Source organism: Elgaria multicarinata, chromosome 9 (assembly GCF_023053635.1).
Source record: "Elgaria multicarinata webbii isolate HBS135686 ecotype San Diego chromosome 9, rElgMul1.1.pri, whole genome shotgun sequence".
Lineage (NCBI taxonomy): Eukaryota > Metazoa > Chordata > Lepidosauria > Squamata > Anguidae > Elgaria > Elgaria multicarinata.
The window spans coordinates 21,957,098-21,982,747 of NC_086179.1; the positions used below are offsets into that span (position 1 = coordinate 21,957,098).

At 45.1% G+C, this 25,650-nt stretch overlaps 1 protein-coding gene across 2 annotated transcripts in view; it reads right to left on the reverse strand.

Moving 5' to 3' along the window:
• Positions 1–3,353: 3,353 nt before the first annotated feature.
• TMTC1 (transmembrane O-mannosyltransferase targeting cadherins 1) overlaps positions 3,354–25,650 on the reverse strand; it is a 183,591-nt gene continuing 161,294 nt past the window's right edge. For both annotated transcript variants that reach the window (XM_063134965.1, XM_063134964.1), the window contains 7 exons: positions 20,579–20,681; positions 10,909–11,044; positions 9,025–9,169; positions 7,231–7,368; positions 5,923–6,045; positions 5,140–5,217; positions 3,354–4,847 (listed from right to left, as the gene is read on the reverse strand). In XM_063134965.1, the coding sequence (XP_062991035.1) occupies positions 4,713–4,847; positions 5,140–5,217; positions 5,923–6,045; positions 7,231–7,368; positions 9,025–9,169; positions 10,909–11,044; positions 20,579–20,681 (858 nt within the window). In that variant the 3' untranslated portion in view covers positions 3,354–4,712. The remainder of the gene's footprint in view (positions 4,848–5,139; positions 5,218–5,922; positions 6,046–7,230; positions 7,369–9,024; positions 9,170–10,908; positions 11,045–20,578; positions 20,682–25,650) is intronic.

The following is a 25,650-nucleotide window of genomic DNA, read 5'->3' on the forward strand; positions in this document are numbered from 1 at the left end:
AAGGGTAGTCTTGCTCAGGAGAAGACAGCGTAACCACCTGCAATTGAAGTTGGTCTGTTGGTACCGTGGGAACTGCCCCGGTCGACGCCGAAGGTTGCATACATTGTCGAGGAGTAGACACCCTCGAAGCCTGATGGTCAGGTGGTGAAGGTAGTGGTAACCGGCACACTCTTGTCATAGGTGGCGGGTGCGCATAGTAACCTTCCCGGGGACTCTGTCGATCCGGAAAGTAGCGCTGGGGACGATATCGGTCCCATTCATAGTCTTCATATCTTGGCTGAGGATCGGAGTATCTAGAAGCTCCGTCCCATTCACGACGAGGTGTAAGTCTTGGAGATGGTTGTAGTGGGATTAATCCCTGCAACGTTTGAGGCCTTGTAGGCTGTTGGAAAGAAGCCGCTGACGCGGAGTCTCTTAGTTCGCCCTCCGAAAGGCTGAGTGGGCGTGTCGGTACCGTGGCCATCGGTACCGACTGAGATCTCGATGCCGAGGGAGGCCTCGACATCGACGCGGTCGGAGCAATGGGAGGCGTGGAATGACTCCTAACCGGCTCCGCCGCTCGAGGTGACGCTAAGGTGGATTTTTCAGCGTCCCTCTTTTTCTTCTTCTTCTTCTTCTTCTCCAGCTCCGAAGAAGGTTTAGGAGTTCTGGCTTTCTTTGAAATCTTCTTAGCCATAGAACTCGTCAAAGACCGGCCAGGCGTGAGGGGTATCTGTGCCCTATGAGCTCTGGCTTGCACCTCAGTGCTGCGGTCTGCTGGTTTGTCGATAACGGGCTTACGGATTGCCGTTTTTTCAGTAACGGACTTACCAACTGCCGTTTTTTCCATACTGGGAGCCTCAGTAGCCTTGAGAGCTTTTTCCCACAATATAGAGCGAAGTCTATCGGCTCTATGTTTCCTAGTTTGTTTTGTAAACGACATACAGTGGTGGCAGGCCTCCACAACGTGTCCTTCTCCCAAACAAACGAGACAAAGAGAGTGTCCGTCCGTCGGCGGAAGTTTCGCCCCACACCTTACACACTTCCTAAATGGGGCTTTCGTTGCCATACGGGCCTCAGGCGACCGAAGTCGCTGAGGGAAAAACTATCTACAATTAAATTTTTTTTTTTTTTTTTTTTTTTTATATATAGATAAGAAAGAAGTAAGAAGAATTAGGAAAGATTGAAGAATGAACAGGTTTAAAGAAAAGATTAAGTAAGTTAACTAGAAAAACGCTAGAGGTTCGGTTAAGCTGGTCTATGCACAACGGCGGACGACGAAGAACTGAGGTAAGGGCGGGAACCCCATGGACATGCGCGGTAGCGTGGGGGGAGGGGTTCCCGCCAAAAACGTTCCACTCAGCTATAGTAGGTTCCGGTCTGGTCTCTGCGCAGGCGCAAAGCCCATATGTGTGATGCATAGAGACCACGAAGAAGAACATAAGTTCTATTGCTTATAGGAGAGGTGGGCAGAAAGTAGATCTTTAGATGTTTTGAGCTTCAAGACTCAGCTTTTGTAATTATTGGCCATACTGGCAAGGACTTCTGGGAGTTGAAGTTCAAAACATTTGGAGATCTACCTTCTGCCCATCCCTGGTTTATGGAACAAAATTGTCCCATGATTTTCAATGAGATTTAGTCATGCCTGAGGCTGAAATCACAAGCCTATTGCAACTAGTGGAGTGAAGGTCGGGCAACTAAGGGTAGGTTAACCCAAGGGTTCACAGTTACCCACAGCAGTACAAAAAAAATTGCAGACCATACAATAGTTCTTCATCATATGTTAACTAACTTTAGCTGGCTCGAGGTCACTGCTGGGATTTTTTTTTCAGATTTCTGCACTGACCCATTCTGAGAGCTCAAGATGATTTCAAGGATTTAAGCAGAAGTGCTATTTTCCATACGATATTTAAAGCTGCTTCTGCATGTTTTGGTATGCTGTCATCTCTGTTTTAGACATCTTTAAAAAAAAATTTTTTTTTTGAAGTGGCTTACACTCTTACTACATTGACCATCGCAATATCCTTATGAGATATAATCTATTATACCCTTTTTACAGATGGGGAACTGAGGCTATCACATAATGACTTGCCCAACTCCACAGCAGAAGTATAACTTGAACCCAAGTCTCCCAGCTATCAATCTACTGGGCTAACACTAACTTTTAAGGCCACTCAGAGTCATGTTACTTTTCTCAACAAAGATCTTAAGATCCATTTCACGGCCATTCTAGAATGGCTTGAGGCATTTCAAATTTACTTCAAGTTTTCCCAAACTGCCCTCCTATAGTGACAGTGGATATAGACAGCCAGTTACCAAATGGTAAGATGTAGGTATTGGCCTGCCAAGTGGTGAAAATCATTTACTACTCCCAAGATTTCTGGAAATATATATATATATCCCACATTCCTTGCTGGGTTAATACAAACAAGGAGCTTATGGAATAGTTATGTGCATTTCATCGTACATCGTAAATTATCTTTTGGTCAATGGTCATCCATATTCACTCCATGACAGAAACTGTAAAACATATCTGAAGGTATCCTCAGTGGGGACAATTTCTAGCAAGAGGTAGGAACAAGTTGGATTTCAGAGCTTTGTGTTTTGGTAGTGAATCACCTGACTACAGCCACTTTGTGATGCTTCAGGCCTGGGCTCCTTTTCCTCAAAGTCTTTGCCATCCCTGGTCAGATAACCCAACATGCAACTAGGCTTCGTTGTCAGAGGGCCTCTTCACTTAACATCACTCACCCCATGCACGCTGTATCTGAGCTCTTTAATGAGCCTGAAGGATCCTGATCCTAACAGGACTTAAATTTATTTAAGCAATAGAGCAAACACAAAGGCTGGAGGAAGAAGAATATACCAAGCTCCAAGGTCCCTGATTGCTCTGGCAATATCAACGGAGTAAATCATATATATTCCCCCACTGTGGTTGCTACCTTCTCTGGCTTCATAAAAATAAAAGCAGCAGCCACACATTTAGCTACAATTCCAGCCGTGAAAGTTATCATCTAACTCTTACCCACACACATGGAAAAGTGAAATATATAACTAGGGTGACCATATGAAAAAGAGGACAGGGCTCCTGTATCTTTAACAGTTGTATTGAAAAGGGGATTTCAGCAGGTGTCATTTGTATATATGAAGAACCTAGTGAAATTCCCTCTTCATTTTAAATCTGGTCACTCTAGTATAGCTCCTGCAGCTGAAACTGTTGTGATGAAGAGGGGATTTCACCAGGTTCTCCATATATACAAATGACACCTGCTGAAATTCCCTTTTCTATGCAACTGTTAAAGATACAGGAGCTCTGTCTTCCTTTTCATATGGTCACCCTAATATAACATTTTTATTATGTTAAATAACACGAAATAAAACCCTAACCCGTGATATGAACTTTCTTCATTTTAATAGGCCTGATTTTTATTTTATTTTTTTCAATGGGGGAAAAGGGGGTAAATAGATGCCACAAAAATCCCTTTCTTCACTCCTTCCCCCAAGTCTTAGAAACAAATCAATCCAAAAAGCTTTGCAGCCAACTGGAAAGTGTCCTATAACTCCTGTTCTCTGCTGAGATCCAGAAGGGCCACTCTGGGAGCTTCTGTGTGCTTTGTCCTTCTAACAGTAGACCCTTGTGCATCCACCTGACAACCTGAACCCGGCACTCCTCCTGGCTCAGCCTCTCAGGCGGCACAAGGATCTGTGATTGCAAAAAGAAATCCAGCGTGCCTGGCGGGGGGAACCTTGCCTGCATCCTTGGATGCATGCAGTGAGCTCTTTGGATCCCAGCTCTTATATTTTGAACATCCTAATTATTTTTCAGGAAATAATTCCTGTGACCCCACCCCCCACCCCTATCCAATAGCTATGAGCTATCTGAGCTGTTTTTAAGAGCTGCTCCTTTTCATCTGATGCATTGAGTTTTTCATCCTCCATAAAAACAAAACCCATTATTCTGAGTGAGAACACCCAGCTGAGATACCTTGAACGTAAACTGCCACACAAAAGTAACCATTCTGTATGGGGGACTTCTCTTTCTGGAATCGTTCTCACGATCAAAATATTCAACTAAGAACTAGCTGCATCACCCTCCTCCTAAGATGATGGATAATTATTCCCCAAGAAGGACTCCCCAGATCTGTGAGAGGGCCTGATCGTTGCTGTTTCCCTCAACTCTAGCCACCACTGCCTCTTCCCTCTTTCCTTTATTGGCTGCCGCCGCTGTCTTCTTAGCCAATCAAAGACCTGACTTTGGGAGCCCTGGAGTCTATGGTAGAGTATTCCCTTTAGCACGACTGGATAATGGGGCCTGGTTCTTGCAGAATGAGGCCATCACCTCACTTCCAAAAATCATCCCAGTACTTGATTTTCATTTTGTATTTTGTTCAGAATGAGAAATTCGGACATTATAGAAGCATTTTATAAATTTCCCACTGTGGGCACTAATGGAAGTGGTACAAAGCAAATCCAAACATAAACCTGGATCAAGATTAGGTTATTGCCCATTCTACACCACGTCCAGAGAAAAACAGCAGGACTCCCAGAGCTTTGGCGACTCAACGGTGATTCCTGTGTACACCCTTCTTTTCTGGGTCCACATGTACACCCTATTCTGGGTCACCCATGCAACCACGGCTCCTTTCAGTTTGCTTCTGTCTTGTGGGGGAAACTATGGGCTTCCACAGCATTCGCTCATCTCTTGGAGGCAAACACAAATTCGGCTATCCCCGTTATCCTCTTTCTTGGACTTCCTGCAGCCGTTTCTCTAAGCGATCCAATTTAGCCAAGTTCTCTTTCAGCAGCTTACTGTTTGGAACCAGATGTAAAGCTTTCTCATAGTATCCACGTGCAGTGATGTAGTTACCCTGTAAAAAGAAGGGAGCAGTGGAAACAAGACATCAGTTGCAGAATCGTGTTTGCTGAAATACCATTGCCTAACAGCCCTGTTTTATTTATTCCTTTCATTACTCTTCTATCCCATCCATTAGCAAAAAGTGTGTTCCCCACTTTTGTTTTAAATTAAAAAAATGTTTTATTGCTCTCAAGTTTCATTGCACTAGAAATGTATATTTAGGGTTGTAAACCACCTTGAGACCCCTTGTAAGGGGGCTGAAAGGCCATAATAAATAATAAAATAAAGCTTGTAAATCTTCTTACCTTGATATGCTCAATTCCTCCCATGTTCATCCAGGCTTGTGCTTGTTCTGGGTTGAAGTCTACGGCCACTTTATAGCTCTAAATTAATATGAAAACAAGAATGGAGAGTTAGAATACTTGTATCCACACTGGCTATCTGAATAGAGGTGCAGGGGAGCTATTCCCAACCTTAATTCCCCAGATGTTACCTGGACTACAGCTCCCATCATCTGACCATTGAGCAGGCTGCACAGGGACAATGGGAGTTATAGTCCAACAACATCTTGGAACTCAAGGCTGGAAAAGGCTACTGGGGAATGCTAGTGACACACCCCTCTGAAATCTCCTTAGAACTACTTGTATTTTCACAGAGAATTTAATGAACTTATGTGCCCCCCATGGAAGGGCTTTGAAAGGCTCATGAAAGTTGGGGTAAGGAAGGGAAGCAAAGCACGTCTCTTGGAGAGGACCCGCTGATGGGGTTAGCTATTCCCATGGGAAGATGAGAGGAATCGTGCTCCATTTTGGATTGTAAGTCCAAGCTGGAGGAGAACGTGGAGGGTTGTAATGTTTACTTTGGGCTGGAGGAGAGCATGAGGAGTCATAGAAGTTTCTGCTTGAAGCAAGGGAACTGGGAAGTTGGGAAACAAGTGTGCACAGTCCTGAATCCTGAGCAGATGTTAAATCGGGAGTGCGAAATTCTGAAATGAAATTTGGCCCCCAGGCTGAAAGAGCTTCTGCACTCCTGTGTTAAACAACAGCTATGCAGTTTCTAATTTTGTCCTTTTTTTCTTTTTTTTTTACCTCAAAAGCTTTGTCCAGGTGATTTTGTTCTCTTAGCTGATTTCCTTTAGTAAAAAAGAGCTCTGATATGACTTTCGGGTCCTTTGGTTGCAGCTGCAGAGCTTTGTCTATGGCTTCAAGTGCCTGCAGACACACACACAAACACACACATATACGCAGAGTGATAAATATTGGTGTTTTCCAAAATCCCATAATATATGGATGTTTGCATTAAAGGCTAATACACACACACACATCTTTTAAGTGTAAATATAATGTGTGAATTTGGCAAGTACGTATGCCATATAAGTACTCTCATCAGAAAGCCAGGTTTTGCTACATGTAATGTGTGAAAAGGCCCTAAATTTAATGGTGAAAATGTTTTGCTGGCATTTCATAATATATGGCCGCTACTTGGTTTCTCTCCCTTCCTGGCTCCTTCTACCACTGAGGAAAAACACTCCTTCCGTCTCACAGAATTAATTCCGCCCTAAAACAGTGCCGGTATTGTATTATCAGAATCCCTAGGTTTCTGCAAGTAGCAGTATCGATACATAATAATTTGCTCTGTATAATTTGCTGTATTCATCCTGGCCACAAAAGTTACATTTTAGCAGTGGGTTGGGCCCTAAAAAGCACTTGTGGAAGGAAGTTGGAGGATGGAGAATTTCTCATTTCCTCTTTTCCCCTTGAAGTCCCCTACACCTGCCCCCCCCCACAACCTCTTCTTGAGGGTTGGGAGACCCTTCCTCAATAGGATGGGCTGTGTTGTGGGGGGGGGGGGGGGCTGTAGGGGGAGGGAGGAATGAATTGCCCCAAATGGAGTAGAGTTGCCTTCCATGAGCAGAGCCTCCCGTGACACAGACTCCCACCCCCATTCAGGAGGGTCCCCTCCTGAATGGGGACCTTCCAGGAGGGCTTTTGGGAAGTGCTGTGGGGGGCAGCGGCAGGAAAATCCTCTTCAGTCAACTTCCTTCTGGAAATGTTCTTAGACCCAAGCCGATTATCTTGAATGTTTTGCCAGGTACCTGGAAAATCGTGAGCCTATGGACGAAGTCGAAAGGTGTGTCTCTGATGGGGATGAGGGGAGGCAAAAGAAAATGACACGTGACCTCAGAACTTTATAAAAATCAAAACTTTGCTTCTGTCATCTAAATAAGGCAGAAATATCCAGCAAAGGCAAGATGCACGAACCACATGAAACCGCTGGGCTTGTCTCAGGTCTGTTGTTATGCTTTTAGGACTGTCTCTAGAGGAGAGTCTTACAATGGTTGGTTCCCTAACCGAGAGCTAGGTTTGAGAGCATTCCCACCAGAGCTGCATCTGTACCTTGTTGTAGTTTTCCTGCTTGCTGTAGATGGCTGACAAAAGGCGGTAGCATTCGAGGCACTCAACCTCTTCAGTCACGATATGACTGGTCATTTGTTCCGCTTCCTTGGTTTGTCCCATCATTGCTAAAACCTGAGCCTACGAAAAGCAAAAATAAATAAATGTCCAGAGGACCTCGTCTCCTCCCTCAGCTGTTAGAATATTGGTGGGCATTCTGTGTAATCACAGCAGCTTAGGATGGTCTGTCTGTGGGGCAGCATGAAGGTACTAATCTTACTGGACAAGGGCTGCGCGATGAGAAGGGCCTTTAGTAGCCACACCTCAGAGGGTGGAGGTCACAAGGGTTGGGTGATGTTGATCTTAACATCTGGCAGGTTTACATGGGAGTTGGCAGTCTTTCAAATTCCCTGACTTTAGGGCAGCCTTACCCAACTTGGCACACACCCTCCAGATGTGTTGGGCTACATTCCCATGGTCCATGCTAGCTGGGGATAGAAGCTGTAGTACAACACATGTGGAGGGAACCATAAGAACATAAGAAGAGACATGTTGGATCAGACCAAGGGCTCACTTAGTCCAGTGTTCTGTTCATACAGTGCCCAGTCAGCTGTCAACTAGGAACCCACTAGCAGGACCCCAGTGCAACAGCACCCTCCCACCCATGTTCCCCAGAAACTGGTGTCCATCGCTTCTATACATTTTTGGTGTTCCTCAAAAACTGCAGTACATAAGCACACTACCTCTGATACTGCATGTGGCATAGAGCCATCAGGACTAGTAGCCATTGATAGCCTTCTCCTCCAGGAATTTGTCTAACCCCCTTTTGAAGCCCTCCAAAGTGGTGGCCATCACTACAACTTGTGGTAGTGAATTCCAAAGTTTAACTATGAGCTGTGTGAAGAAGTCCTTCCTTTTATCTGTCCTGAATCTCCCACCAATCAGCTTCATGGGATGACCCTGGGGTTTCTAGTATTGTGAGGGAGGGAGAAAAATGTCTCCCTATCCAGTCTCTTTACGCCATGCACAATTTTGTACACCTCTATCATGTCTCCCCTTACTCGCCTCTTTTCTAAGCTAAACAAGACCAGACATTGTAACTTTTCCTTTGGGAAAGGCTATGGAGGGCTTTAAAAGGTTAATACCAGCACTCTGAATTGTGTCCAAAAACAAACTGGCAGCTGATGCTGGCTGGAGGATTCTGGGAGTTGTAGTCCAACACAACTGGCAGGCACTAGTTTGGGGAAGTCTAGTCTGATGTTTTCATGCAGTCCTCAAAGGTGACTCAACATAAAGCACATTAAAATGTGGATTTAATTTTTTCTTTCTTGGGTTTTATGGCCCTTGTGAGACATGGGTGGACAGGATCCAGGCTTGCATTTTTCACTAGATACCTGAAATCTACCAAAGGGAGCCTGGTGCAAGAGTCACACACTTGGAATTAAAGAATTCTGAACCAAGGAATTCATTTTCAGTATTGAAACTGAACAGAACTAATAATCCTTCAAAATCTGTCCCTGTTACCTAAGTTTAACTTTGGGTGTGGATGGGGAGGGATTCTTTTTGTCGTTGCGAACGTTAAACATTTGGGAATCTGAAATCTTTGCCAACCTACTACAAATTGCCCAGATTCAAATCTACCTTCTTTCCACCCCTCCCTGCCCTGTTGTAACTCACAGGTTTTATTCTGTGCTGTTTTCCCCAAACCTACCTGCAAGCACAAGCAAGTGTGCAAAGCTAAAACCTGCCAACTGCCATTACACGGAGTCAGGAGTACTGCACCAGTCACACACTCACCAGGGCCAGACGTGTCTCCTTGTTGGAGGGCTGCAGTGCTGCCGCTTCCCTGTAGACCTTTAGGGCGTCTTCGTATCGCCCCGTGTTGTAATACAAAGCTCCGAGAGGGGTCAGGATTTCAGCCTTCTGTGCTACTTTCAGTGCCCTAAGGGATGTCAACCCAAAGAGTGAAGGGGGGGGGGATAAAGAGATAAGAAAGCGAATAACTGTCTAAGCTGAAATGTGGGGCTTTCTCAGTGGTGGCACCCCGACTGTGGAATGCCCTCCCCTTGGAAGCCTGATTGGCGCCAACATTGATTACATTTCGACGCCAAGTAAAAACATGGCTTTTTAACAAAGCCTTTGATGGTTAAACTCACTGGCACGTTGTTTTAACTGTTTTAACTGCATCTATTGCTTTTAAATTATATATTGTTTTAACTTGGATTATGGGTTAATTTGTTTTTAACTGTGTATATTTATTGTTTTATACTGTATGTTTTTATCTGTACGCCGCCCTGAGATCTTAGTGATATAGGGCGGGATATAAATATTTTAAATAAATAAATGTGTCTGCAGAAGGCTCCAAAAGGAAGCCACCCAAAGCTACATGGACAAGGCTTTTGGGGTGGTGGTGGTGGTGGAAGAGGGGGGACTTTTTCTGCCCTCAACTTCTCTCCACTCTTCCCCCTCCCTCTCCTTCTGTCATGTTTCTCTTTACCTCCTGCCCTCTTGGGAGGTAAGGAGGCCTACTAAGTAATTCACAAAGCTTTATTCAAGCAATAAACATCTCTTCCCACCTGAAGAGAGTCTAATCTCTTGGAACTTTCCCCTAGGCAAAACTATGCAAAGTAAGCAAGACAATTGTCCTTTCAAGAAGAACAGAAAGTCCTTTCTCAAGACATGTTAACTTCAGAGAGACTAGTTGTGATGCAGCTTCTGATGGGACGCCAGCCGGGCCGACTTTCTCTCGCCTTCTTTTAGCTCCACCCATTTTAGTCTGAGGCGTACTCTAGGATCAGCTAACCTCTCTGTGCTCTCCCCTTCGGAAGAATGTTGGCTTCCCACTGACTGTGCACTGTTTGCCCTTGAGAAGATAAGCTCTGGAGAGGGTTCACTCCCAGCTGGTGAAGCGCTCATGAGAGCTTTCTTCCCCACTGGTATAGGCTGGCTTGTTTCTGGCACTGACTCCTCTACTTCAGAGTCTGATTCTGATTGATCACCTGAAACACCTTCTTCCAACCCAGGGGGAGCAGGGCTAGACATGACATCTTCCATCCTGTCCGCTATTACTCCCTAGACCAGGGATGTGGAACCTCCTCCAGCCCAAGAGCCAAACTAAACTTCGGGGAAGCTTTTGAGAGTCACATTCTAGTGCTGGGTGGGGGCAAAGGCAAAAGGGGGCAGGGAGGAAGGAAAAAGTGTGGGGCCAAAATACTAAAAATGCCCCAAATACCAGCATATTTTAGCTCAAAGCCCTTACTGCCAGTATTTATTTTTATTTATTTACAATATTTATATACCACACCCTATCTAAAATAGATCCCAGAGCAGTGAACATAGAAATAAAACTGTAAAAAGATTAAAAGGGCACATTGAAATTTTTCAATTTAAAACAGAATACCGATAAAAACTGGTGTCTGCTCAGTTGAGGAATACTTCCTGGAAAAGAGCTGTTTTCAGGAGGCACCAGAAGCAGCACAGTGTTGGTGCCTGCCTGACCTCCAGGGATAGGGAATTCCAAAGAAAAGGGGCCACCACACCAAAGGCTCTTCTCCTTAGGTCCACGTGGAACCTCGAGGAGCATGCCCTCTAATGACAAGATTTCTTGTGATCAGATACTTTTAGCCACGACTAAAGAATCTAAGAATATAGGAAGGAAGGTCACATCCTGCCTTCCCTTACCGTTTGTACCAGGCTTCAGCGTCTTTGTTCTGCCCCAAGGAGCGGTACAACCTGCCCAGGTTCACCATGGCCACATGATGGCCAGGGCTCAGCTGAATGGCCTTCTGGTAGTGGGAAACCGCCATCTCTGGAGCGCCTAGGAAAGAAGGTTTGGTTAGGGTTGCTCTTAACATGTCCTGAAAAGCTAATATGGGTTCTACCCATGGGGTGGATTTAAGATTGCCTATGAAAATAGCAAACATTTCAGCACATTTCAGGGAAGCCAAAATGTCAAGAGAAAGCTAAAGCCCTGCCCTCTTTTGTATCTAGTGCTCCTACAGCTTTAACTGTTGTGATGAAGAGGTAATTTCACCAGGTGCTGCATGCATACAAATAACACCTGCTGAAATTTCCTTTTCTACGCAACTGTTAAAGATATATGAGCCCTGTCCTCCTTTCCATGTGGTGTCCCTAGCATTTTATTATTTTCTTCTCAGAGCCTGGACAAGCTGATTTGGCCTAAACTGTCCTGCCTAGCAAAACTTAAGACAGTATTTTCACATCACCACTGGGTGGTGCTGATCTACTATATTTTCCATAGACAAGATGTGACAGAGAAATTCATTATGGGAGGAGGGGGTGGGGAACGACAGCAAGCTGTGCGCAAACTGATTAAGTAGAATCATTCATCGGTGTCTTGTGTTAAAAACAACCACCACCACCAATGTGTTGATGTTAATTTCATCCTGGAGAAAAGTGACGGATTGCTAGCCTTGGGAAGCAAACAGCTATTTAAGATAAATTTTGTACACGAATCTACTGCCTGTCACACAGAAACTTCTCCTCCAGCACTATGCGTACTTAATCTGCATGCGAAATGCAAATAAACATGTCAAGGTTAAAAATAACCAAAGTTTAACATTTGGAAAGGGGGATGGGTGGGAAACTTGTGGGTTGTTCACTTTATTTTAAACTTGACATAAGAACGTAAGACCAAGGGTCCATCGAGTCCAGCACTCTGTGGCCAACCAGCTGATGACCAGGGACCAGCAAAGCAGGACGTGGTGCAACAGCACCCTCCCACCTATGTTCCCCAGCAACTGCTGCACACAGGCTTACTGCCTCAGATACTGGAGGTAGCACATAACCATCAGGGCTAGTAGCCACTGATAGCCTTCTCCTCCAGGAATTTATCCAACCCCCTTTTAAAGCCATCTTCAAGGCTAAAAGATATTAACATGAACCAAGGCGAGTGAACCAATGGGCCATATTTTACTGCCATCTCAAAGCTGGAGTGTTATACTGAACTCTACCCTTAAAGACTGTTTGGAAGCTGCAGCTGGTACAGAACAAGGGTAGGGTGCTGGGAATGAATTTCATTAGAATTCATTAGGATTCAGTGCTGGCTAGGGAATGCTGGGAATTGTAGGGCTCTTTTTCCTGCTTGTGGTTGGGTAGAAGGTTGGCTAGGTCAGTGTGTGCAGCTGACTTGGCAGTGACGTCTGCCCGTCCTTTCACCACCTTTCCCCAATTATCCCGTCACACCTAGGATAATAAGCCCAAGGAGTGGGACATCACTGCCAAGTCAGCTGTACACACTGACCCGGCCACCCTTCTACCCTACCACAATCAACGCTGAGTGTGTTGAATTTATCACTGTTACTATAATTTCTAGTTTGGGAAAGTTTGTGCTGGCTATTAAGCGCTAGTTTATGCGGTAGCATAAACGAAGACCTGGCATATGGATTTAATTCAGTAACATAAAATAAAAGTTTATTATATACACGATGTCATTTCAGTGCTATAGATGTTATTATTTACACGGATTATTAAAAATTCGTCTAAGCCTACCTCACTACCCCCTCTAAATCCTCCCTCAAAACTGAGAGGGTGCTTCGCCAAACTCCAAACCTTATCTCTTCTCAAAACTAACTCCCACCAACAGAACCACCCTCCTCTGACACCACTCCTTTAGCCCCTCGCCCCAGACAGAACCAGATCAGCCAGTCACACACAAACCCCATCCTGCTACCACATTTAACCCTTTCCCACCTGAATATACAGTACCTGAAAAACAAAATACATTCATATTAATAGAATAAAACAGGTTAACCTAAGAAGCAGGTGATTTTGTCACACTCACCCCTTGACTTTCAGGATGGGGCAGGGTAACAATCCAATTTTTTTAAAAAAATGAAAATTAATCCTCTCTTGGAAGAGACTGCAAGAACCAAGAACCATACCTTCAAGACACCAATCCATCCTAGTCACCCTTACCTGGAAGTAAGTACACAGACTTGCTTCCAAATAAAAATGTATAGGATTGTGGTCTAAAATAAGAAACGACTTCTCAACATTGTAAAGGGGGACAAGATAATCCTGGAACTGCGGCAGTGATGGCAGTATTTTAAGTTTAGAAACCAGGAGACAAATAAAGGGAAGTAGAACATGTTGGCTGTATTTGGATATAACTGTAAATGATGATTTAGCCAGCATTACAGGAATGAACCTTGGGCTCATGAGCTTGCCTCTCCACTCTAATCCTCCATGGCAGCCATAAGGATATCAGAAGCTTTTGCTTCTGTTTTCAACTGAACACAGATTATCATTGGCCCCATTCAGAAGACACCTTAAACAATGGCTTTAACCATGGTGGTTAAGCCAGAAAGCCAGGCTGTGTTCGAAAGACACCTTAAACCACGGCTTTAACCATGGTGTATAAAGCAAAAAGCCTTATTCGCCATGGTTTAAGGTGTCTTCTGAATGGGCCCATTATGATTGAACCCAGGCAAACTGTGGTTAGTCTTAACTATGGTTTAGGGAAGGATGCTGACTTCAAAATGTGGTTTCTGATCTTGGATTGTTTTCCTAAACCACAGTTCCAGGTTTACACCTAATAAACCATGGTTAGTGGAAAATGGAAATGAAAGCTTCTGATCTCTTCCTTGCAGCCGTGCCTTGGTAGGAGAAAAGAGTGGGAAACACATGTAACACCAAATCATAGTTTAACATTGTGTCCAAATCCAGCCATTAACTTTTTAGAAATGTAATTCCATCTATTTCCAAGGTTTAGAGGTGAGTCTGGATCTTTATGTAGTCAAAATGGGACCATACAAGAGGGAGATATTCAACTGCCTCGGGAAACTAAGAATAGTACGCTGGTAAAAATTGTTTAAAGTGTCTGAACTACAATGCCTTGAAAGGCTATCAAGGGCTATTAGTCATTATTTATTTATTTATTTATTTTATTACATTTATATACCACCCCACAGCCGAAGCTCTCTGGGCGGTTTACAACATTAAAAATAATAAACATTAAAAGTATACAATTTTTTTTAAAAAAAACATAAAAACAGTATAAAAACAACAGTATCCATTCAAAAACAACAATTCTGGGGTCCATTAAAAACAAACTTAACGTTGTTAAATGCTGTTAAAATGCCTGGGAGAAGAGAAAAGTCTTGACCTGGCGCCGAAAAGATAACAACGTTGGCGCCAGGCGAGCCTCGTCGGGGAGATCATTCCATAATTGGGGGGCCACCACCGAGAAGGCCCTCTCCCTTGTTGCCATCCTCCGAGCTTCCCTGGGAGTAGATGTTAGATGTTGAGCGCAGTGTACGGGTAGGTTCATGTCAGGAGAGGCGTTCCATCAGGTATTGTGGTCCCAAGCCATGTAGGGCTTTATAGGTTAAGACCAGCACCTTGAATTGGGCTGGTATATAGTCATGATGGCTATATACCTGCAGGATCCGAGGTAGCATGCATCTGAATACCAGTAGCTAGTATTCAGGGCTATTACCTACATGCCCTGTTTGTGGACTACCCAAAGGCTTTTGTGGTTGGCCCTGTGAGAAACAGGATGCTGAATTAGATATGTCTTTACTCTGATTCAGCAAGGCTTTTCTTGGTGATGTGCATGGCACTTTATGAAGGACAGTTCCATGCAAGCCAAAGGACCAGCTCAGGGCTGGCCCAAGACATTTTGCTGCCTAAGGTGAAAAAACAAGATGGCACCCTCTCCCACTCCATCTTCGGAAGCCGATTGGAATGGAAGGAGAATGCTACTTCAACATTGGCGGTGGTCAGTGTCTTCTACAGCACCTGAGGGCAGCAGGTTAGCTTAGGGGGCATAGGGCAAGCCATGAGTCACCCACAGCTTTGCCCTCCATCATCTCACCACTGCTTCCCACCCCACGGCATCTGTCACCTGAAGCAGCCACCTCACTTTGCTTAATGCGAGGGCGAGTCCTGGACAAGCTTACAATCTAGAAACTGATACAGGGGACAACACAGAAAGGGAAGAGAAGTGGAGGCAATGGTAAACAGGTGGAAAATGCATCTTGTTTCAGTCCCACCTACTTAGATTTAGTTACGGTAGGGTATGGGCACTGGAGGGTTGTGGCAAAATTTCTGTATTATTTTAGATATCTTATTCCAGGACCTTAACGTAAGGTTATGGAAGAGCCGGGGCTGATAGCAACAGGTTTCTCCGTCACCTCTGCTGGCAGGAAGGCTCAGCTGGCAAGAGAAAGATTTGTCACAATCCCCAGCATTTTAATTGCTGCGCTTTTCACATGTGCTGTCAAAATGTCTTTGGGGAGCGTGGGTGTAAGGAGATGTATGACAGTATGAGGGCAAAACTGAGTGAAAGACATATTCCTCCAATCGTCCCCATGTTTCTTATGGCCCTGACTTTAGACTTTAATAATCTCGCTGCGTGAACAGAATAGGAACAGCCATCTTTATTACCTACCTAGTTTTCTTCCAATTGCCAGGCGGTGCATTCAGTACATCTATTTAGAAGGCGTTGTTTAATTTTAAAATGGAAAACAAAAGGCTGCAATTCTCCCCTTCACCCTCCTCCGATCAAAGAGAAGCAATCACACTTGCAAACTAAAAAATAGCTGCCCGCCCTCTCATGTAGACTGCAGGTAAAGCCAAGACAAAAGCATTTCCCCTACTACATGAATGCCACCCTGGCATAGTGGTATATGTGGGCTGTTAACGAGCTACAATGTGCTTCACAACAGGAAGTGAATGGAATCAAATCCAACTGCAACAATCTGGGGCTATTAAATACATATTTGTTCATTTAGAAAAGGTCTCTCCCACCTTTCTACCTAACAAAGCCTAAAAGGCACCCCACTGCATTACTTTTTAAACAGTTCATTGCAGTAAAACAAAAGCTTTAATTTCAGACTGGTTGAGATTTTTTTAATCTATTAAGCCACAGTGAATGTGTAGCTCTCCCTTATGTATATATTAATTGACTTGCTACTAACATTTGATCAGTTTTTTCCTACTGGTTAAGAGCACAATCCTAACCCCATCTAAATTTTAGGAAGTGTCTAGCAGTGCAATCCTATGCAAGCCTGCTCAGAATTAAACTCCAATGAGTGCAATGGATTTACTCCCAGGTATGTATATGTAGGTTTGCAGCCTACATTGGCTGCCCAATGAAGCTGGGGAAGGTCTTCCCCCATTTGGGTGCCACTACAGAAAAGATCCTGACTGCAGCAACCACCCACCACTTTACCTTTGAAGGTGAGGCACTCAAAACAGGGCCTCAATGGAAGATCTTAACACAAAGGCAGAATTGCATAGGAACCTTCCTCCCAGTACTAGCAAGACACCCTCGATAGATCCCTCTCCCTCAGAGAATCTATGGATCCCTCTCCCCTCAGAGAATCTATGGATCCCTCTCCCCTCAGAGAATCTATGGATCCCTCTCCCCTCAGAGAATCTATGGATCCCTCTCCCCCCAGAGAATCTATGGATCCCTCTCCCCTCAGAGAATCTATGGATCCCTCTCCCCTCAGAGAATCTATGGATCCCTCTCCCCTCAGAGAATCTATGGATCCCTCTCCCCTCAGAGAATCTATGGATCCCTCTCCCCTCAGAGAATCTATGGATCCCTCTCCCCTCAGAGAATCTATGGATCCCTCTTCCCTCAGAGAACCTATGGATCCCTCTTCCCTCAGAGATTCTACCTGCACACCAGCATTATCGTAAGCTGCTACTGCTGCTGCTCGTCTTCTCCACTACTGATTCCATCTTCTTGCTTGCCAGGCAAAGTGGCAACGAACAAGCAGGCAGTGGCATCTACTGCTCTGGGCCAGAGCAAGAGGCAAGTGAAAGAGCAGATTGCAGGGGCTCTTGTCAGTGGCCCCTCGGCAGGGGCCCAACTATGCCAACCGTATGGCAACCCTGCTTCCTTCTGATGCAGAGCTTGCCTGGAGCCATCTCTGCTATCCTTTAGGCTAGTGCTTCTCAACTGGTGGGTCTGGCATTTACCTGGGTGCACAATGATCGGCTACCCCCCTCCCAATTCCCGGGACCTTTCTTTTCTTTTACTGGGCTGACACCACCACTGTGGTACAGTCCCTCTCAGAGACTGGCTTGCTCCCTTTCTTTCTATACCTCATGCTTAAATTCTATTCAAGTACAAACTGCAATGCCAGGGGGTTGAGATCACCTGGGGTATGCCAGATGTCCTTGGACTACAACTCCCATCACCCAGACCACTGATCATGCTGGCTGGGGATGATGGGATCCAAAGTCCAACAACAACTGGAGGGCCGTAGGCTCCTCATCCAGGTCTATATCCAAGCCTATACTAACATTAACAATGACAACTTAAAACAGAAACCTGTTCAGTGTAAAAGATGCTTGTGTTTTCTGTTCCAGAGGAAGAAAGGGTGGAGTTAGTTTACAAGCAGGTCCTGAAAGGTTGAGCAGGTTTACAAGAGGGTCTCAGTTCAAACCCTTTGGGAAGCATTGCTTTAGGCACTAGGAAAACTTTAAGCTTTCAGTGGTTAACGATTGATCCGTTGTTTGTTTCTGTTGCTGGCTTATTATTGCTGTTTTCTATAGTGTCTTTGTGGCTAGTCTCTCTGAAGCAGTACGTTCTACTGTTGCTGCTTTATATTTCCCCAGGTAAATCTAGCTGTTCTAAACTGCTTATATTTGTCATCTTGATTTTTAAATTGTTTTAAAGTTGTTTTATGGAATGTTATATTATTTTATAGGGTGGCTGCCTTGAATGCCACGGTTGCGAGGAAGGCAGAGCACATATTTATATTGAGTGGTAATGTGGTATAGTGGTTACAGCAGGGATAGGCAAGCTCTTGCCCTCCACATATTTAAGACTACAACCCCCAGCCAGCATAGCCTGCGGTCAGAGATTCTGGGAGTTGTACTCCAAAACATTTGGACAGCACCAGGTTACCTACCCCTGGGTGACGAGTATTAGACTAGGCCTGGGGAGGACCAGATTCAAATCCCCAATCAGCCAGGAAACTTACTGGGTGACTTTGGTCTAGTTCCCAGTCCCTAGCCTCACTTACTTCACAGGGTTGCAGTGAAGTTAAAATAGGTGGGAGAACCACGTGTGCCACTTGAGCACCTTCATAAAGGGGGGGGGAATAGATACGAAATAAATAAATATTCCAAGAACACATGGAGTTTAACATACATAATGAAATAAATAAATATTTCAAGAATACACAGAGTTTAACGTGCATAATGGGTTTGTAAAGCTGTGCCAGGATACTAAAGGATTTGGGGGGGGGGGGGTGTATGTGTAAAGTAAGGCATCACCAGTATCTCTCTGTCTCCCCAGCAAAGAAATTGCACAGGGATGGAGAACCTCTGGCCTGGAGGAAATCCCTATCCACCTGCCAGCTCCCTGGCTGCCTTCCATCCACGCAGAACATTGTTGTATCAGGGCAGCAGCAGATTTCCCTGGATTTGACAGGCAGTCCAAACTGACTTCTCCTCCTATGGCTTTTAAAAGAGACTCCTCCAAGAGTTAAATGTATCTTCTCCTCCCATTTAAGCTTTGAGATATGCTGGTCATCGAAGCCCAAGGACCAAGGAGTTGTATTTCCTTCCTCTGTGAACTTCCCAGAGAGGTTTGGCGATGAGCGGTACAGAAACGTAAGAAACAAAATGAATAAATGAACCATCCACAGCTCAGCCAGGTGTCTCCAGCCTGTTCTGGAGGCCACTCTGAGAAGCGAGAGGAGCCGCTCACTTTCTTTGTCTGCTAGTCAAACTTGGCCAACAAACAACTGGCCCTCTGTGGCAATGTTTTCTATTATGCCTGTGCCAGGGATCAAAGTCATGGGAGATTGGATTTGAACCAGCAGCAGAGGAATGAAGTGCTCGGTATTCTGTCACCAGTCTTGCGGAGAAAAACACACACCCATTCTTCCTCTCGGGGTCACAGCATTTGTGTTTGGCCAAAACATGCCCTGCACTTGGGCCTCTCCAAGCTGAAGAGCTGTTTTGCCACTGCGGAGCAGCTGCAGAAAGTAGCTGGCGCATCTGTGACTTGGAGTGGTCATATTGCATTATCGTCAGGATACGGTCCATAGCCCTTGGCTAGGCCCAAAAAAGAGGGAGAGGGAGAGGAAGGGGGTGGGGGAAGGCAATGCTCCACTGGATTGAAAAGATAAACAAGCACTGGGAGAATCGCAGGCTGGATCTAGCTGCTAATTCCAAATCCTTCCAAATGCACACAGTGTGACCAGCCAATCTAAGAGCAAGCTCAGAGGGTTGGGTCCAGAGTAGCACTTGGCTCATATTGGAGGAACGGGGCGGCGAGGCGATCTTCAGAATTTTGCCTTCGCCCTGCAACCCCACTGCGCCTCCTGAAAAGATGCCGTGGTTGGCTAGGGGAGGCTACAGAGCAGCCTGAGAGGGGAATTGGCAAATATCGCATCCGCAAACCCTTCCTCCACTAGGTAGCCTCTGTTGGATCCTGGTAACCTCTGTGAACAGAAGGCGCTGTTATGTTCACAGAATGGTCAATCTGGATCCAACCTAGTATTTATTCTTGTACAGGGCAATCCAAAGATGTCTATTCAGAACTAAGTTCCCCCGAGTTCAATAGGGACTACACCCACAATGCGGTGTAGTCCACAGGATTGCAGCCTTACTGTGAAATCATAGACATGCCTACTCAGAAGTAATCCTCATTAAATTCAATGGGATTTACACCCAAGTAAGAATGTATGGGATTGCAGATACCAAAATCAAAATTTACTTTACAATTAGAACATTTTACATTGTTGAAGCAATTGCAGTGGGAAAACACTGACCTTTGCAAACGTCTATGTTGTTTTGGTGCTGCTTACCCAACTTTTGCCCCCCTAGCTTCTGCTGCCCCCTTTTGTACCCCCTTTCCTCTTTATTCTCATCAGACTTGGCTTCATTTGTTTAAGTTGCCTGGCTGCAGCACCCGACACAATATTGTTCACGGATGTCCATAACATCATTATGTCATACGTAACTTTGTTGATCTCATCTGCAAAACCATAAGGGTGTCCCCAGCTAATCAGAGGACAGCGAGGGCAGATGAAGGCAAAGACAGCGAGGGAAAAGAAGAGAGTCAGTGCTGCAGAAAAGCAGCAGCAGCCAGGAGACCAAAATGCAAACCTATTTGTAGGGTGTCAAAATGATCAAAAAGGGGAAATTGACAAAAGGGAAAATGAATAAACTAGGTAAGTCATTTTGGTCCAACCCATATTACAGTTGACAACAAGAATGCTCACAGAGGTTATTTTGCTGACCCAGATTAAATGACCCAGCCTTTTTTTATTCATTCATAACAGATCTTAATAACCCCCAATACGGTAAATACAGGATTTAATAACCCCAAATTCACTCTGGCTTCCTTTTTACTTACCAGTATCAACCAGGAAAACCCCATAGTTATTATGCAGATCAGAGCTTTCTGGACAATTCTCTATTCCAGCTTGATATACTTCCTCAGCTTCTTTTAATTGGTCCTTAACACAAAAAGAATTAGCAAATTTGGTTACCCTGGGAGCAGTCAGCCTTGCTACTAATGGCTAATTGCAAACATAACCAGTTAAAATCTCGAGTTAAAAGGATCACACGGTAGGTGGTAGAAAAGATTTCCACCCAGCACCCTGCAAAGCCATCGCCAGCCAGAGTAGATAATAGTGGCCTAGAAGGACAAACTGTCTGAGGTAATATAACACAGTTTCCAGTATTCCTTCACTTCAGGGGGTGTTTGCTCTATGAACTGCAGAAACTGGTAGCCTCCAAACCATAATCTTGAGGCTTTCAGCAGCCTTCCACATTACAATATTTAGGGCTGTATGAGAATTTCACTTTTTCTCACAAAACCTGCAAGCATGCCCTGTTCGAAGCCCCAAATGCAATTGGAAGCACAAGCATATGTCTGCTGAAAATGTTCGCAAATTGCTGAACATGGGCTCCGGTTTGATTTGCACAACTTTTTGGACTCGCTTTCCGCAAATTTCCCCTGCAAACTGAAAGCCCCACTTTAGTCTATAGAGGAAAGTTGCGCAAATTTTACATTCGATCGCTGCTCGATTTGCAGAATTTTCCTGTTTGCACAGAGCCAACAGTGATCTCAAACCTGAACAGGAATGAGATGAGCCGTGGGATGGTGTTCAAAGAATGCCAACATCCCTAACAATATTCTTGCAAACTATAATTTTGATTTCTCACAGTTTCTCTTTAAAAACTGTGAGAACTGTGGACACAGTAAAGCAAACCTCCCCTGATTCTGGTGTACATCTAGAACGCAACTTGAGACAAGGTCAGTGGGCTAATCCAGGTGTACAACCAAACCAACCTCTATCTTTGGGATGTTTTGATGTTCTAAGCATTCCCAGGGAAACAAGTGCTTATTTGCACCGGGGGGGGGGGGGGGGGAAGGAAAACCTCAGAAAACTGCAATGCTCCTTTGAAGTCTGCAAGAAAGCTAAGATAATTTCCGAGGACAAGAAGCAGCTTTTATTGAAGGTGAAAAATCTTCAAAATCAGCAGAACACCCTTAGTTAAGTTTGGGGCTCGCTTGTGTAAGTCTTTTCAAGTCTGCTCTGGTTTGAAAATCACCTTTTGAGAGGAGGACAGAGTAATTACACTGGCTTACAACTCAACTCCCTTGAGCATGGTACATTAATCTTAAGTGCCCCTTTTTACAACTACAGGAGCAAAGCAACGTCAAGGCTCATTTTAGATTTCTAGATTGCTGAGGGAAGCGTGCTACATAGGACCAACTAAGGCAATCAAAAAGCTCCCTCTACCTCCTCTTCCCAAGTTTCAAAAAAAAGGGAAAGAAATCCAGAACCCACGATCAATCAGCCCCCTTACTTCACAGGAACTCAAAGTGTAACTTGCAAAACTTTGGCTCAATTCTCATGTTAGCCTGGCAGTGTGGGAGCAATAGCAGCACAGCTCTTTCCTGTGCCACCACGGTGCATGAGAAGCCCTGCACCACACAGAAGGTGCTCATGTTGTGGCTCTTTTGCACATGAGAGCTAACCCCAACCACAAAAAGGCTCGTATGTTTTAGGGGAGGGACCGTAGCTCAATGGCAGAGCACCTGCTTTGCATGCAGGGAGTCCCAGGTTCGATCCTGAGCACCTCCAGGTAGGGCTAGGAATAAATCTTGTTTGAAACCCTGGAGAACAGCTACCAGTCAATGTTGACAATACTGGGCTAGAGGGGCCAATGGTCTAACTCAGTATAAGACTGTTTCCTATGTTCTAGTTTCCCCAAGGTCTGGTACTGGCAATAGGAGGAGGCAAAGATGGACATGTTGATTGAGAAGGAGCAGTGCTGCTTGGGTAATGCAAGTATGAGACCTTTCTTGGGCTGGAGATGTTGGGGCTTCCATGCAGCTACCATGGGTAAATTTGCTTAGGTATTAATACCAGTGCTGAGCTGATGCCTCACCCTGCAACACTGCCATTCTGTTCAAATGCTGCAAAGTTGGGGAGGGGGACATTGCAGTGATTTGGGTTGGGTGGTGGGAACAAGGGGCAAAAAGAAGGTAAAAGTACTTGTGGATCAGCTGCTGGAGGGAGCCTTTTTTAACCTATTGGGCTCCCAAGCAAGGCAGGAAGCTTTACCCTCCGTTCTGAATGTTCTGGTTCTTATGATGAATACCACTTAACAACATAAGCACTTTATGTGCAGTTTACTGTGTCACTAAAAGGAAGCACTCTCTGGTCTCACCTATCAGCCAGAGGATTTTGAGGGCACTGAGATGTTGCACTCCTTGCCTTCCAGGAAAAGCACCATGCCTGCAGCAGCAGGGAGTTTGCTTTCCTGGCCCCACTCCACCTGCCAAAAAAGGACACTCTGTCCAACTGCCAGTGTAGAATTGAAGGGAATCACACTTTGACCAGATGACTAAGGCCTGCTGGGTTTGACACTGTAAACCACCTTGAGAATAATTTGATCAAAAGGCTGTGATATAGATCTTCAAAACAAACAAATAATCCCTGAATCTGGATGTGATCCCAATACGGATGCCGATCCAACAGATACATGCGCTCCAATTCACTCTCAAACTCTACCAGTCATATGCAACACCTCCTTGTAGCATGTCTACATATCACCAGCTCATTCTTTTTAAAATAATGGCTCAATAAAGATCCAAACAGTCCAATTGGTTCTCTAAGACTGTGGGTGATTCCAGACAGGGGGCAGAATCCAATGGGGTGCTTCCATTCCAGTGGATTCTCTCCTGCCCTGCCAACTGAATTGCACAAGCAGCCCCACTTTGTGTGTGCAACAGCACTTCAGCACTTAAGAAGAGCCATGCTGAATCTGACCAAGGGTCCATCTAGTCCAGCACTCTGTTCACACAGCGGCCAACCAGCTGTCCACCAGAGATCCACAAGCGGGACATGGATGCAACAGCACCCTCCCATCCATGTTCCCCAGCAACTGCTGCACTCAGGCTCACTGCCTCAGATACTAGAGGTAGCACATAGCCAATAGAACTTCTGATGATGTTACTACATCAAGCTGGATAGAACACTTGGAAAACGGTTTGAAAATGGTATATGGAATGCGTCCTGGGCACCAACAGTTGCCAACTGCTCCAGAAGCCGGAGCAAGTGCAGAACGCTGCAGCTCGGCTGTTGTCTGGAGCTGCCCCTGTCCACCATGTAACTCCTCTGCTGAGGGAACTGCACTGGCTGCCTATTCGCTACCGGGCCAGGTTTAAGGATCTTGTACTTGTGTACAAAGCCCTAAACAACTTGGGACCAGGATACCTGAGAGTATCCCCTACCAACCTGCCTGGTCACTGAGGTCATCTGAGGGTCTGCTCCTGGTGGTTCCACATAGTTCCATCCTCCGATTGGAGTGCACCACGGGAAGAGCCTTCAGTGTGGTAGCCCCCCTCCTAGGGAATTCCCTGCCTCTGGAGGGAAGGCAGGCGCCAACTTTGTATTCCTTTCGGCGCCTCCTGAAAACGTCATTATTCCAGGAAGCCTTTCCTTAATGACCAGCTACAGTTCACTGTACATTTTGCTTCTTTTAAAATCTATTTTAAAGTCATAATAATAATAATAATAATAATAATAATAATAATAATAATAATAATTTTATTTCTTACACGCCTCTCCATTTTGATCGAGGTGGGGAACAACAGTAAACGGTAAAATACATATTTTGTTTTTATTTTATTTTATCTTGTACATCACTCTGAAATTTTGAATGGGGAGCGGTATATAAATATTGTAAATAAATAATAAATAAGTAAACTAGTAGACATTCTGGGGCAACCCAAAATTAGCAGAAACTTTGTTTCGGCAAGGAGGCAGAGCTCACATAAGGAGCTTTGCTGATCTGTCTCCTCCCAGAAACGAGTGTTTCTGATGGTTTCGAGGCTTCCCCCAGGAAGCACTAAATCTCCCTTGCATGAGCGGGGCGTCCCACTTGTGCAATGCAAGCGGCAGGACCCAATGCTTGCGCAACGGAATTGGCAGGGTGGAAAAGAATCAGCGGGGGTGGAAGCACCCTGTTGGATACTGCCCAGAGGGCTCCTAGGGCTACCACTCAAAAGACTTTGTGCCGCTGTTCTCTCCGTTTTCTGTGACGAGGAAAAAGATGCAAGAAATAGTGGGAAATCGGGTGGTGGTGGTGGATGGTTTTCAGAACATGGATGCATCTGAACCCCCGTGAAATACCGTGAATGAGGGAGGGAGACGGCCTGATAAAAGCCTTGCCTGGAAGCATTCTCTCACTTCATTTATTCTATACTGATGCTTCTTCTTCTTTTTTAAAGTGCCTGAGATGATGCCTGAGGGACCTGTATAGTACAAGCAGATCAAGGACCACCTTTTCCTTTTGCCTTCCTATCATCCCTGCAGCTGCAAGGGAGGTTACCGCTGCTAAGGGGCGACTGCTTTGGATGTGTAGCCCTTGACTCAATATTAGTTCTTGCTCTAAATGGCCTTTTGACCAGTGTTCCACACTATAGAAAATCCATACCCTTTAAGCCAGTTGTCACTGAAAGCAATTAATTTCGTTTATCCTCCAGAGCTGGTTCAATGGAGGGGCCCTACTTTTTCCTCAACTGCAAAGAAGAAGAAAACTTAGCATGCAGAGTTGGTGGCTCTCCGCTCCATCTGGGTAGATAAAGCTGCCCAACCTCAAAGTTCCAAAGGCAATGCCCTGGCTTCCTTATCCTACCAGCCCTCACAGTATTTTCTGGCTAAGTCTTATCAATCTAGGCATTTTAACAATATACCTACTGGGAACGAAAAGGTGGTAGTGAGGATCCTATTGCGGTATTTTACTGACATTAAGCAGCACTACTCAACCTGGGGCCCTCCAGTTGTGTTGGGATTACAACCCCCATCATCCCCAACCAGCATGACCATGGGAATGATGGTGGGTGATAGTTCCAAGACATCTGGAGGGCTCCAGGTTGAGCAATGCTTCCTCTCTTCCCCAGCCCCT